Below are 15,774 nucleotides of genomic sequence, written 5' to 3'. Positions count from 1 at the left end.
ATTTACAATCTGGGAAGATCACACCGCTCAATGTCCTAACATGAGCTCAAGCTCAGTTAGGTGATAAAGGAAGGAACCGGGTGGATGCTATTATTTCCAAATTTGGTCTCGCAAGAGAAGAGTGAAGAAATTAGGAAAGGGGGACACGCGGGTTACAATCCAAGATAAATCCAAAGAAGATACAATTGATACCGGATCCACATAATCGAAGGAAGAGGGGGGTCAAGGGATCAATCTGGAAGGGCTAGACCTAGGGAAAGAAGGACAACAACCAGCAACCCCAAAGGGGGTTGGTGAATATCCTAATGCTGACAAAGAAATAAGGAAGTTAGAAGATGCCAAGGCCCTAGTTGAAAAGTCCCAACAAATTCATGAAACTAAGCCTAGGGCTAGCCGAGTAAGGGATACCATCTATCCACTAGATGTACCACCTGCAATAGGGCTTTGAACCTACCCACCTCGATTGCAGAAGAAACTAAAGTAGACTCCCAAACAAACACAATGACTAGATTGTTCAAGGAAAATGAGTTGGGGGGGTCCATTCATTCTTTCCCCGTGGAAGAATACGAGACACCTCGATGGGAAGAACACTCTATATCTAAGGAATCCAAGGATATAGGAAACCTAGCAGACAGCAGCCAGCTGTGTTATTCATGCCTATCCAGATGCCCTTGGGTCAGTTATGCAATTCCCCCACCCTATGGACAGATGTAAAAGAATGGGTCCAAGGAGGTCTAAGGCCAGCTGAGAATATGGATGAGGCTCTGCCACCCTTGGTAGAAAGACCCTTGAGGCATACAAAGGAAATGCAAGTGGTTAAGATAGCAGTTAACCAACTAGGACGCTACTATAAGAGTGATGACACGAACGCTACTATTCCAATTCATCATAATGGATACCAGGCGTTGGCCATCCTGGAAGGTGGGGCAGGTATCAGCATCATTACCAAACATTGCTGGGAAAATTGGGGGAAGCTAATCTAAAAAGAGAAAATCTAATCGTTAAGATGGCTGATGGAACATCTTCGAGACCCATTGGAGTCTTGGAAAATGTGAAGTTCAGACTCTTTACATTTCAATATCGTCATACATTTGTGGTCATGGACTTCCTATGCTAACCTGATACATATGACATAATATTGGGACAACCTTTCATGAGGGAATCCAAATTGGTGCATGATTGGGCTTTGGATCATGTATATGTACGCAAGGACACAAATATTAAAGATTGATCTAAGAGCATGGAAGGCACACCCCATGGAAGGGCAATTGTTTCGTAACAACTCGGTCACAAAACGGAGCGAACCACGTCCCTACAGATATGCCAACCCACAGAGGGGGAAACCAAGGATGAGGAGGATACGGAGATGTATGCATCACTACCTCCCCCGGATTTCTGAGAATTGGATGCATGTGTTGGCCACAATTGATGTGATGCAACCTAAGGGAGCCCAGTATTTGGAATCTGGAAACATCCCTACGACTTCTATCTACATGGTTGATTGGAAAACCATGGGGATGGGGAGCCAGTGGGGAGGAGACATCAAGTACAGAAGGTACCTTGGTGCAAATTCAAACCAGTAATCAGTGCATCAAGCGATGGTGGCAAAGCAAAAATGGTACCTAGCCCGACGAAACGCATTGCTACTATGAAGCAAACCAACGGATGCCCAATGGTTGAGATACCTTGGGCTACAAGGGTACATGATGAATTCTCTAAGGATTGGGTTGAAGAGTTGAGTAAAATATCATTGGAAGGGAGGAATCTAGAGAAAATCACCCTGAAGGAAACCGATACACCCAAACTTACAAAAATGGGACGCCGAAAATGCAACAAAGCCTTGGCAGAGGTAGAACGTGAGGCCAAGAAAATCATGGAAAAAATAAAAAAAGACAATGAGTACAAAATGGATGTACTCTCAGTGCCTAACCATTTTAAGAACTATACAATTGATGATTGAAGAGTGGTCCGGTTAACAGCCACTAGGGTAAAAGAGAAAGGGTTATCGACATCATATGATGGCCCGGCACAGAAGTCAAGGAGGTTGATATTGCAGAATCAGGGGAAGAATCAAGGCCTGTATATAGTGCCAAGGATTTGACCTTTGTAGAGGAAGTAGAGATTATTGCTCTTCTTAAGGAATACCGGGATTTTTTTGCTTGGAACTATAAGGAAATGAAAGGGGTACCGCCCAAGGTGGTACAACATACGATTCCAATTATGGAAGGATCCTGCCAGGCAGAAACCATACCAGATGAATCCAAAGTATGCAGCAATTGTAAAGGAGGAAATTGATAAGCTCATTTGCTGCTAACTTTATCTATGAGATCAAACATACGCATTGGTTATCACCCATTGTGATAGTGCCTAAAAAGAATGGAAAATTGAGAGTATGTGTTGATCTTAAGAAAGTAAATGCAGCCACTCGAAGAGACCATTACCCATTATCGTATACCAAACATGTCGTGGAAAGAGTGGCTTGGAAGGGAAGCATACAGCTTCTTGGATGGGTTTTTAGGGTACAATTAGGTGTCCATAGCACCAGAAGACCAACATAAGACTGCCTTCAATACCATGTGGGGAACATTCGCTTACAAGGTCATGCCGTTCGGTCTTACAGATGCCCCAGAAACCTTTCAAAGATTGATGTGCGCAACTTTTAAGGACTGCTTGCAAAAGTGGTTGGAAGTGTTTATTGATGATCTATGTGCACATTCTCGATGGGAAGATCATTCGAACTGTTTGAGGAAGGTGTTGAACGTTGCCGATTATATTGGATATCACTAAACCCTTTGAAGTGCCAGTTCTGGGTTAAGCATGGTGTGATACTAGGACACATAGTCTCAAAAAATGGCATATCCCACTGATGATAGCAAGGTCAAGTTGATCTTGGAACTACCACCGCCCACTGATGATAGCAAGGTCAAGTTGATCTTGGAACTACCACCGCCCACCAACTACAAAGGTGTGCAAAGGTTTATGGGTCATGTGGGCTATTATCAACGCGTCATCATATTTTATGCGGAGATAGCTAGACCCTTGTATAAATTGCTCATTCTCTTTGAGTGGACCAAGGAGTGTCAAGAGGCTTATGATTGTCTGAAGCACACCTTGGCAAGCGCACCCATTTTGCGACCGCCCAATTGGGATCTTATATTCCACGTACACATCAATGCGTAAAATTTTCCAATTGGTTGCATACTAGCCCAACCTGGTGAATTCAAGTTGGACTATCTAGTTTGCTTTTCTAGTCATCGTCAATTGAATGATGCAGAGGTGAACTACACCACTATCAAAAGAGAAGGATTGGCCATGGTCTACGCAGTCAAGAAATACCGAAATTATCTCTTGGCTAACAAATTCATATTTTTTGTGGACCATCAAGCTTTGCGATATCTAGTGAATAAACCTCTTACACCATAGGAAGAACCACACGTTGGCTACTATTGTTGTTGGAATTTGACTTTATTGTCACGGAAGGAAGGGAACACAACATGTGCTGGCCGACCACCTGTCCAAAGTTCCAAATGGAGAACCAGCAAGTGGTGTCGACGATGACCTCCCTAATGCTTGTCTATTCAAATCGGATATGGTACTGGAGTGGAGCGAAGAGATTTCAGAGTATTTGGCTTATGGCTTCCCTCAGAACATACCTTTAAATAAGGATAAGATGCGAAGGCTTATCAAGTTTGCAGCACCATATCAATTGATTACGGGAGAGTTGTATAGATTGGGCAAAGACAATGTGCTCAAACGATGCGTAAGGGAGGATGAATTTGTGACCATACTGGAGGAGTCTCATTCTGGGATAGCAGGCGGGCATTTTGCTAGAGAAATTACAGCCTGGAAGGTGCTCCAAGCTGGACTCTGGTGGCCCACCTTATTCGCGAACGCCAATGAGTTCGTTAAAAGATGCGAGGAATGCCAACGTTTCACGATCTCGCAAAAAAGAGACAAGATGCCACTAACCCCCATCATTGTCAGGCAACCATTTGAGAAATAGGGAATAGATTTTGTGGGGCCTATAAGTCCGGCGGCTCATCCATCACAAGCCCGCTAGCCACTGTGAGAAGATCCTTAATGGCAAAAGTCACACCTTTTGGCCCCTTTAGGCCACAGGGTGGAGAATGCATTACCGTCATTGAGCAATTTTTATAATATAGTGGTCGAGTAAGGCACCAGTCACACCGAGAGAGCTCAGTGGGGGTGACCATCAAGATTGGAGAGGGGACAGTGGGCTTTCTGAACATATATGCACTGAATGCGATAGTAGACAGAGCCACAGTACAATTCACCAATCCCTCCCACATACAGATTTCTGGTGTCTGGGTGGGGATTTCAACATATTAGAGTCAACACAGGATAAACTCGCAAGTGGCATGGCTACAGCTTCTGGCAATAAATACTCGGCTTGGCAGGAGTTGATTTTGGCTTTGAGGGGCTAGGACCCTAGGCATCTACCAGAGTTTGGACGTAGCCTTGAGAGTATGTGCTTCTCGAGATCTGACAGGAGTACAAGCCCTAATCTGTCCAGATTAGAGTGGTCCTCTCCAGGATAACTTTTCTCTAACATAGTCGAAAGCCTTATCCTAACAGAACTGATCTGACCGAACCTGTAAGTCCCATAGTCCGATCAGGGAAAAGATTGCACTTGGATCATAGAGACCAACACTTTTTTCCTCATTGAGAGGCACAGCCGTTGATTCTTTTCCATAGAATAATTTTTGTCCGGGATTTACTTCATCTATCGCACCATAACAGAATTGAGTCTCAATTTAGGGATCCATCAGTCCAGCCTAACCCCATCCAGTCCCATGGGTTAGCCAACCGCCCGCCAACCACTGTAGTGATGAGATCCAATTAGGAATTTGGTTAAGTTTTGTCCCGAGTACTAGGGAAAAGAGTTCCCAGGCCCCCTAACTGAAAATTCATGTAAACTTAAAACTAGTCACACCACTTATACACCCAATATGAAATTGCCTTTTTCACATAATCATCATCTTGTAAAAACAATCTTTTAATGAAACCATTGTGTCACTGATCATAATCCTCAAAATCTCTGGTTGAATCCTTATTTCCAATCATTCCTTCATCGGTGTACCTATGGCATCATAGAATGCTCACCACATGTCCACTGAGGGGCCTTTTCGATAGTTTCTAGCTCATAGTAACCGGCAATATATTCACATATCAAAATGGAAACTCCATTGAAGATCAGCAAGATCAACCAATGGATCCATATAAAAGAGCCATGGACTCATCCGTTGAGGACCAGCAAGGTCAATCAACCAGATCCATGCCCGAATTCAGAAAACAACTCTTACTCCTTGTTCCAATATCTTCTACGACGCACGTGTGGGTATCGTCGGCGATGACCCAAAGCCCGAGCACCGTATGGTCAGCACCCTCTAGGATCCTTCTTCGCAAGTGACCTAGCGCTTCACTCATAGGCCGCTTCCTTGGTCCCTCATCCACCGTACCGGAAGCTCACCATTTTAATCAAACCGAGGCTGGTCAAGACCTCGGCGGACCTTGCTACACAAGACGTCCTGCGTTGACTCTCTGTCAGCTGTTACAACTTTATCATCTAGGTCTCCACGACCTTAATTACAAGACGGTAAAAACGCTTCCCCAACATTCTTGACATAAAACAGTCATTTAAAAACAGGCCATAATACAATTTCCATAATGAACTCTCGTCTTTCCACAATAATCAACATTACTTAATCCACATTCATTTCATATAAATTCCCATTCTCATTCAATCGCATCATTTTCCATCTCATCACTTCTTTCCTCAAATATCCTCATTAGATCTCATCCACTCGCATTTACCCATATCCTCATCAAATCTCATCCACTCGCATTTACCCATATCCTCATCAGATCTCATCCACTCGTATTTACCCATATCCACATCATATTCATTCACATCTCATCCATTCATATTCACCCGATTCGCATCACATCACATCAAATTCATCACATCTCGATTCACATGACATCACATCCATTCTCATCCCATATCATTCATTCACATCCTGATTCACATGACATCTCATCCATTCACATCCCATATCATTCATTCACATCGCAATTCACATGACATCACATCCATTCACATCTCATATCATTCATTCACATCCCAATTCACATGACATCACTTTCATTCACATCCCATATCATTCATTCACATCCCGATTCACATGACATCACATCCATCCACATCTATCCATTTTACATCACATCACCTCCATCCATTCACATCCATCACATCACATTCAATTCATATCCCCATCACATTCACATCCACATATATTCTTTCACATACACATCTATATCCATTCTTTCACATACATCCACATCCATTCTTTCACATAATCATTCACATCCATTCTTCACATATTCACATTCATTCTTCTCATACACATCCTTATCCTTTCTTTCACATACTCATTCACATCCATTCTTCTCATACACATTCACATCCACTATCATCACATACATTCACTCACATCCCATATCATTCATTTACATTCTGATTCACATGACATCACATCTCATCCATTCAGTCACATTTAGCTGATTCACATCGCATCTCATCACATCTATCCACATCGCATCTCATCACTTCTATCCACATCACATTCTCATCACTTCTATTCATATCACATCCATCCATCCATTCATTCACATCTATTTGATTCTCATCACACATCTCATCACATCTATTCTCATCACATTTGTTTAAACATAGAATTTAAGAGAATTTCTAATTTTTGATATAAAGATTCTTTATGCATCTGTTTATGCATAAAATCAACTTTAGTGGGAATAACACTTTTAACAAAATCCTTTTATGCATCTATTTATGTATAAATTCAATTTTTAGAAAAATAACACTTTTAAAATAAAAATAAATCCTTTATGCATCTTTCTATGCATAAAATCAAAATTAATTAGAATAACTCTTTTGAAATAAAAATAAATTCCCTTATGCATCTTTCTATGCATAAAATCAAAATTAATGAGAATAACTCTTTTGAAATAAAAATCAATTCCCTTACGCATCTTTATATGCATAAAATCAAAATTAATGAGAACAACTCTTTTGAAATAAAAATAAATTCCCTTATGCATCTTTTGATGCATAAAATCAAAATTAATGAGAACAACTCTTTTGAAATAAAAATAAATTCCCTTATGCATCTTTCTATGCATAAAATCAAAATTAATGAGAACAACTCTTTTAAAATAAAAATAAATTCCCTTATGCATCTTTCTATGCATAAAATCAAAATTAATGAGAATAACTCTTTTGAAATAAAAATAAATTCCCTTATGCATATTTCTATGCATAAAATCAAAATTAATGAGATAACTCTTTTGAAATAAAAAAATAAATCTTTTATGCTTCTTTCTATGCATAAATTCAATTTTAATGGAAATAATACTTTTGAAATAAAAATAATTCTTTTATGCATCTTTCTATGCATAAATTCAATTTTAATGGGAATGACACTTTTGAAATAAAAACAAATATTTCAGAATGCACAAATGGAAGGAATTACTCTTTTAGAATAACCTAATGATAAACTTTAGTTCCACAAAATTTAAGAAAATTTTGCCATAACCTCCTTTGTATCGCTCACCATTTCTCAATTTTAACATTCAATTTATGACTTGAATTAATCCAATTTGAATTCTAATATCTCTAATCTACTCCATTTTCCAAAAATCAAGAGAGTAAACAATGAAAAGAGTTTAATCAATCTTTTAATTAAACTTTCTAGGTTTAAGAAGGGCTAAATTGTAAAGAAGAGAAGGGGGTGGCCTTTCCATCAAGGCATAGCATCAGATTTTAATTCAAACATTTACAAAGCATAAAATTTAAGAAAACCATAGATTTAAAATTCACAATAAGTAAGAATTAATCTTACATGGAACTTGTAAGCTTTCCTTTGGCTTAAGGGATTGAGGGTTCTACTCTTGTTTGCAACAAGAGCGGCCACCAGTTCTTTTGGAGAGGATTTAGTCAAAAACAATTGAATTATCAATTGAATTCAATGTATTTGACTCTAGGGCAGAGGAGTAGAGCAACAGTGCATAAACACTATTAACCTTTTACAAAGGGGGAGGCTTCTATTTATAGAAAAAAATGAGCCTCTAGCCAAGCAAACTGATTCTAGAGTTTTCTAGGTGAGTTTGGTCAATTTTGAACATTTTTAGGTGAGTTTAGCTCACATTTTGGATCTAGCTGAAACACAAGAGAGAAGAGATAAAAATATCTCATTATTGTGAGTTTAAAACTCATCCACACATGTGAAATAGGTGCCTCCTTCATGAGGGGAATTCCCCACACTGAGGTGTCAAAAATGCATCATTTTCTCTAAATATCTCTTCTTTTTTAACTAATAAACCTTGTCTTTATAGTCAACTCTTCATCTTATGTGAGTATTTACTCATTTTTGGGGGATTTTTCTTTTATTCATCAATTTATCTCCTCCCTACATTTGGATTAATCTTATTGGTCGATAGGAACCTTAATCCAAAATTTTTAGAAAATCTGGACCCTCAGGCTAAGGTCCTTTTTACCTATTTTCAATTTATTCCAATTGCGCACTGGAAAGTTCTTTTTGAATTTCTTTTTCAGGGGAAATCATTTTAATAAGAAGGGATATTTTTCCATCCAGAGATATCTAGAAATTGAATTACCTCTCGCTAGAACATTTTCTCTCTCTAGGCCAAAACAGATAGAAACAAGATCTGTTATTATTTTGAAAAGGGGACTGATTTACAAGGAGAGATACTGGACATCTTGAGGGGCTGGGGGAGGAATCTTACAAATTGACTTGGAAAAACTGAATGAAACCTGGTTGATAGCATCACACGGACTCATGGTTGAAAAGTTACGTAGAAAACATTGGTTTGATAGAAACCTCAAGCAAAAAGAGTTAAAAATGGGGGACCTTTTCCTCATGTATGGTGTGGGAAGCACCAGGACAACAAAATTGAAATACCATGGTCTGGGACCATTCTATGTAGTATCAAAAATCACACCTCAAGGGTTTGTCCAAATAGAGACAATTGACGGCATCCAAATGGAGGGCTATGTCGATGGGAGTAAACTAAAAAAATACTTTGGACCATTAACCCAAGAGACACTCTTCCAAGAACGCCTCTTTAAAAAACAGAAGTAATTAGCAAAAGAAAAGATCCAACGAGTATAAGATGAGGCTAAAGCTAGGCAAGCAAAAGCTAAAATGCAGAAGGACCTGATTCATGTCAATATGGCATCCATAACCATGGTGGATGAAGAGGATCTAAACACTGAACCAGCAAGACTCAAGTTGGGACTCACGACAAATAAGGGCATTGCAACAAGTGTTGCATTGATAGATACAGGATCGAGCCACAACCTAATCTCATATGATACTTGGATAATCTTAGGGAGACCAAACCTAGAACACATGGATGCAAAAGTTTATAGTGTGCACTTAACAACCACAAAGGCTGTTGGGTATTTAAATGTTAACATTTCCATCAGTAATAATCCCTTGTTGGTTGGAAAGGTGTTTATAATGCCTGCAGGTACAATGGAAGAGAAGATGATATTAGGACGATCGTAAATCTGTGCCAACAAGTGCAATATCCAATGGAAAGACAGAACAACATCGCTAACCATCGGTGAAAAAGTCATGTCCATACCATTATGGACCTCAGCAAATCAAGGCAAACAAATCGCTACAAAAGCGGTAATTCAGAAACCAAAATCTACACCCACCGTGTTCAAATTGCCTACACAAAGCCCAACATACAAGAGTATATATAAATGGGTACCCAAGATTCACCGAAAGGGTCAACCTGAGAGGAAGGAACCAATGAATGATGAATGTTCTCATCATGAGAGAACCGAGTTCAAAAATCAACCATTGATGCCACCTACAAAGTGGCAGAAGGTCAAAAACTTGCAAAAGCCTCATGACTACTATCAACAGTGGATTGGAAATGTGAGATCCCTGTCCCCACCGCGCAACGGATTCGGGTGCTAGCAGCGGAAGTAGCACGTCTTGTGCGAGACAGGGTCCCACACTCGGGGCCTTGCCCATGGATATCCGGACAAGAGACTAATCCGTCGGTTTTTCCAAAACCGAACCCGGAAAAACTTCCTTTACCCGGAAAGCACGGGCGATTCCACCAGGATAACTCTTTACTCTAACGTAGTCAAGACCATTACTGATCAAGCTAATCCGACTGTACCTATAAAGATACTCGGTCAAAAAAAGGAAGAAACTTGAACTTGGATCATTGAGATCAACACTTTTTTCCCCATCAAGAGGCACAGCTGTTGATTCCTATCCATAGAACAATTTCTATCCGGGATTTACTTTATCTATCGTAATAACAAAAATTGAGTCTCGATTTACGGATCCATCAGTCTAGCCTAACCCCATCCAGTCCCATGGGTTAGCCAACCTCCCAACCACTGTAGTGATGGGATCCAATTAGGAATTTGGTTAGGTTTTGTCCTGGGTACCAGGGAAAAGAGTTCCCAGGCCCCCTAGCCAGAAGTTTATGCAAACATAAAACTAGTCACACCACTTACACACCCAATATGAAATTGCCTTTTTCTCAGCATCAGCTAACTTTAAAACAATCCTTTAATGAAACCATTTTGTCACTGATGACATTCCTCAAGTCTCTGGTTGAATCCTTATTTCCAGTCATTCATTCATCGGTGTACTTATGGCATCATTGGCAACCAAAACGCTCACCACCTGTTCACTCAGGGGCCTTTTCCATAGTTCCTAGCTCATAGTAACCGGCAATATATTCATATAACAGAATGGAATCTCCGTGGAAGATCAGCAAGATCAACCCACAGATCCATATAAAAGAGCCATGGACTCATCCGTTGAGGACCAGCAAGGTCAATCAACCAGATCCATGCCCGAATTCAGAAAACAACTCTTACTCCTTGTTCCAATATCTTCTACGACGCACGTGTGGGTATCGTCGACGATGACCCAAAGCCCGAGCACCGTATGGTCAGCACCCTCTAGGATCCTTCTTCGCAAGTGACCTAGCGCTTCACTCATAGGCCGCTTCCTTGGTCCCTCATCCACCGTACCGGAAGCTCACCATTTAAATCGAACCGAGACTGGTCAAGACCTCAGTCGACCTTGCTATGCGAGACGTCCTCCATTGACTCTCCGTCAGCAGTTGCAACTTTATCAGTTAGGTCTCCATGACCCTAATCCATAAGATGGTGAGAATGCTTCCCCAGCATTCTTGACATAAAACAGTCATTTACAAACAGTCACAAAATACAGTTTCTATATCGAACTCTCATCTTTCCACATTAACCCATATTATTTAATCCAATTCCAATTCATATGTGTATCCATTCTTGACCAGATACATCATTTCCTATCCCATCACATAGGATTCATTCACTTCACATAACATCCATTCCTATCTTTCTTAATTTATATTACGTCTCCTCACATCCATTTCTCATTATATCTCATTCTTCAGATCTTATATTATTCATTCACATTCTGATTCACATGACATCTCATCTCAACCATTCGCTCATATTGACTTCATATCCATTCACATTCATATTTGCATTCATTATTCCACACACACATCCACATTCGTACATCCACATTCACATTTACATTTATACATCCATTTTCACATCCACATTCATACATCCACATCCAAATCCACATTCATATATCTACCTCCACATCCACATTCATACATCCACATTCACATTCACATTTATACATCCACATCCACATTCACATTCACATACATCCACATTCACATTCACATTCTCATTCACATACATCCACATTCACATTCACATTCACATACATCCTCATTCTTACATCCATATCCTTATCCACACTCCATATCTACATTCATACATCCACTTCCATACATACACATCCATACTCGCCCTATCACAACCCATATACATCTTATCCCATCAGATACACTCTTTTCCTCATCCCATACACATCTTATCACATCCTAACTCATCTTAGCACATCCTATCACATCTCATACACCTCTTATCATATCCTATCACATCTCATACACATCTTATCACATCTTATCACCTCCCATACGCATCTTATCACATCTTATCACATCTCAATATCTATTTATAGAATACGAGAGAATTCTTATATTTGATATAAGATTTCTTTACGCATCTATTTATGCATAAATTCCATTTTAAAGAGAATAACACTTTCGAAATAAAAATCAATCTTTTATGCATCTTCCTATGCATAAATTTATTTTAAATGAGAATGACACTTTTGAATCAAACTTTTATGCATCTTCCTATGCATAAATTCAATTTAGTAGGAATTACACTTTTAGAATAAAAGAATTTCTCTTATGCATCTAATATATGCATAAAATCCATTTAGGATGAAAATCACACTTTTAGTATAAAAATATTTTTTATGCATACCTCTATGCATGAAATCCAAATATGATAAAAGTAACACTTTTACAATAAAATAATCATCTTTATGCATACCTCTATGCATGAAATTCAAATGTGATAAAAGTAACACTTTTACAATAAAATAATCATCTTTATGCATACCTCTATGTATGAATTTCAATTATGATAAAAGTAACACTTTTATAATAAAATAATCATTTTTAGTAATATTTTTACAATAAAATAATCGTTTTTTTTTCATACCTCTATGCATGAAATTCAATATGATAAAAGTAACAATTTTACAATAAAATAATATTTTTTTTGTAACAGTTTTACAATAAAATAATCAATTTTTTTCATACCTCTATGCATGAAATTCAATATGATAAAAGAAACACTTTTACAATAAAATAATCATTTTTTTATAACATCTTTATAATAAAATAATCATTTTTTTATGCATATCTCTAAGCATGAAATTCAAATATGATAAAATAATCATTATAAAAGCTTGACATTAATCAATTTGTTGCCATATATATAGGCAGTGATGTGTGTGAACACACTCAGGACCGTCGGGGCACTTTTTCCCTCTTTAGGAGGTTTTTTTCCCCGGCTTGTATATACGCCCATCCTTCTAGGGCTAACTAATCTTTTGTACATTGACACAATCTAACACTTTGTGTTGTGTGCATTTCTTGCTTCTTCTTCTCCAAGCTTTGTGTGCTTTCCTGCAACCCTAATTCCAACAATTGGTATCAGAGCAGGCATCGGCTCCCAGGGCCGCCAGCACCCTCCGACTCACGTTCTCCGATTGAGGTGAGTTTTCACGAGCGCTTGTTGCAGGTCCCTATACTCTGCAAATATGCCCGTAGGGCTTTGCATTCTCAAAATTTGCATCTGAGGTCGTTTCGGGCTCTGTTTTTGCATTTCAAGTTCTGCACAGGTGTTTTCGTCATTTTCTGCAGAAATTTCGATAGTGCAGTTTTCTGCAAAACAGGCATACGTGTTCTATTGTGGACCGTACTACATAGCACAAGGTGTCTTCTGTTCAGTATTTGCTTCATTACAGGTAGCTTTTGCATCAGTTTCAGTCAGTGGCCATGGCTGATAACAGCAATGATATATTTCGCATGTTGTCTGCTGAAGACAAATTGGATGGAGACAGCAACTACCCACTTTGGGCATACATGATGCAGCATGTTTTGGTTACAAAAGGAGTGTGGAACATTGTGCAGGGTATGGATGTACGTCCAGGTTCTGTGGATGTAGGATCTGTTGAGGATGTTGCAGGTTCTAGCAGCTCTACTGTTGCTGCTATTTTACCCACTGCTGAACAAGCTCGTTGGGATGATAAAGATGCGCAGGCTCATGCCTTGATTGCACTTTCTGTCAAACGTAACATCACCCCACATATTCGTTCAGCTAAAACAGTAAAACAGGCTTGGGATATTCTAGCTGGTTTGTATGCAGGTCGTAACGAGGCAAAAATCGCTTACCTGCGTAAAGAGCTAGAATTGAAGATTATGCAAGAAGATGATGACATGAATGTTTTTCTTGCTGAGATTAAAGATCTCAAAGAACAGTTGATTTCTGCAGGTGAGATTATTCCTGATCATTCTCTTGTGCAAACTGTTCTTGATGCTTTACCTGAGACATATCAGACTTTTGCTTCCACATGGAGACTTCTTAATGAGGACAAACCTGATGCTGTCAAGTATGATACTTTAGTCAACAAGCTCTTGCAAGAAGCGCAGTCCAGGAAAAACAGGGCTAGGCAGCGTGCAGTTGATCAAGCATTTATTGCTGCCCAGCAAAACAGAGAAGAAGTGGTAAGGCAGCCCCTTCCACTGTTTCTTCTCCTATTAGTAGGTCTGCAACTTCTTCTCCTTCCACAGGTAGCAACAATAAGTCTGAGAAGGCTCTTGATAAAGGCAAGAAAAAGACCAAGTGCAACTATTATAAGGCAAATGATCATGTCATTAAGAATTGCCCTAAGCTAAAGGCTAAAGAGGCAAAGAAGAAAGAGTCAAATGCAGCCACAATAGCGGATGCTTCTACAAATGCAGATTCTGCAAATGTTGTGCAGGATACAGAATGGGCGTTTAGCGTGTATTGCCAGTATGACCCATCTGTACATGATGCATGTTTGGCAGTCTCTGTTGACTCTCATGTATGGTATTTTGACAGTGGTGCTATAAAGCACATTACCTCGCATCGTGATATGTTCACTTCTCTTGAGGCTGTCCCTAATGGGAATACTGTCACATGTGCCAATAATGCTTCTTACCCAGTGAAGGGCATTGGTAAAATTATGCTTACTGCTGCAAATGGCAGTGATTTCACACTTTCAGATGCTTTGTATGTGCCAGGGATAAAGAAGAATCTATTGTCTGTCTCTGCGCTTGCTAGACTTGGACTTGTAGTCAAATTTGTGGATGACAGATGTACTGTTCATGATTTGACTTCTGGTGATACGATTATTGTATCTGGCACCTTGTTTCGTGGCCTGTATAGGCTCAATTCTTATGACAAGTGTGTGGAAGATTCAGCAAATGCAGTTTCTGATGAAAAGGCAGTTTCAGATGCAAAACTATGGCATGCTCATTTTGGTCATCTGAACTTTGCTAGTTTGCTGCGTTTGTTGCAGAAATTTGATATGGTTGCTTCATTGCCCCCTCTTGAGGCACCATTGAAACATGTTTGTGAAGGCTGTATTTTGGGCAAAATGCAGCGTTCTGCGTTTCCAAAGGATGGTTCTGTGCGGGCCACTCGCAAATTGCAACTTGTACATAGTGATGTATGTGGGCCTATGCAAACTCCATCATTTGGTAAACACTTGTACTTCGTGACTTTCATTGATGATTACTCAAGGCATGCATGGGTATATCCACTGAAGGCAAAGTCCGAAGTGTTTTTGTGCTTCAAACAGTTTTTTCTTATGGTTGAAAATGTATCCAATTGTACTGTGGGCACCCTCCGTACTGATCGAGGGGGGGAGTACATGTCTAAAGAGTTTGATGCATTTCTGGCTAGTCGTGGGATAAAACACCAATGTACAGTGCCGTATACCCCTCAGCAAAATGGTGTTGCTGAGAGGAAGAACAGGTCACTTATGGAGATGGCACGATGTATGGTCAAGAGCCAAGCTTTGCCACATGCGTTTTGGCTTGAGGCTGTCATGTGTGCTGCATATGTACTCAACAGGTGTCCCACTAAGGCCTTGCAGTCTATTACTCCATACGAAGCTTGGCATGGCAGGAAGCCTTCTATTGGTCACTTGCGTGTCTTTGGTTTCT

At 39.6% G+C, this 15,774-nt stretch overlaps 1 protein-coding gene across 1 annotated transcript; it reads left to right on the top strand.

The window, feature by feature from the left end:
• The first annotated feature begins 3,589 nt into the window (after positions 1–3,589).
• Positions 3,590–4,350, top strand: LOC147636562 (uncharacterized). The gene is made up of 2 exons (XM_086799941.1): positions 3,590–3,900; positions 4,164–4,350. The coding sequence occupies exons 1-2, from the start codon at positions 3,590–3,592 to the stop codon at positions 4,348–4,350; spliced, it is 498 nt and encodes a 165-aa protein (XP_086656067.1).
• The last annotated feature ends 11,424 nt before the right edge of the window (positions 4,351–15,774 follow it).

The sequence above is a fragment of the Cibotium barometz genome, chromosome 7, assembly GCF_041138505.1.
Source record: "Cibotium barometz isolate CiBa-2024 chromosome 7, ASM4113850v1, whole genome shotgun sequence".
NCBI lineage: Eukaryota > Viridiplantae > Streptophyta > Polypodiopsida > Cyatheales > Cibotiaceae > Cibotium > Cibotium barometz.
Note: the sequence above shows the minus strand (reverse complement) of the source record. Positions and strands in the feature narration are given on the sequence as shown.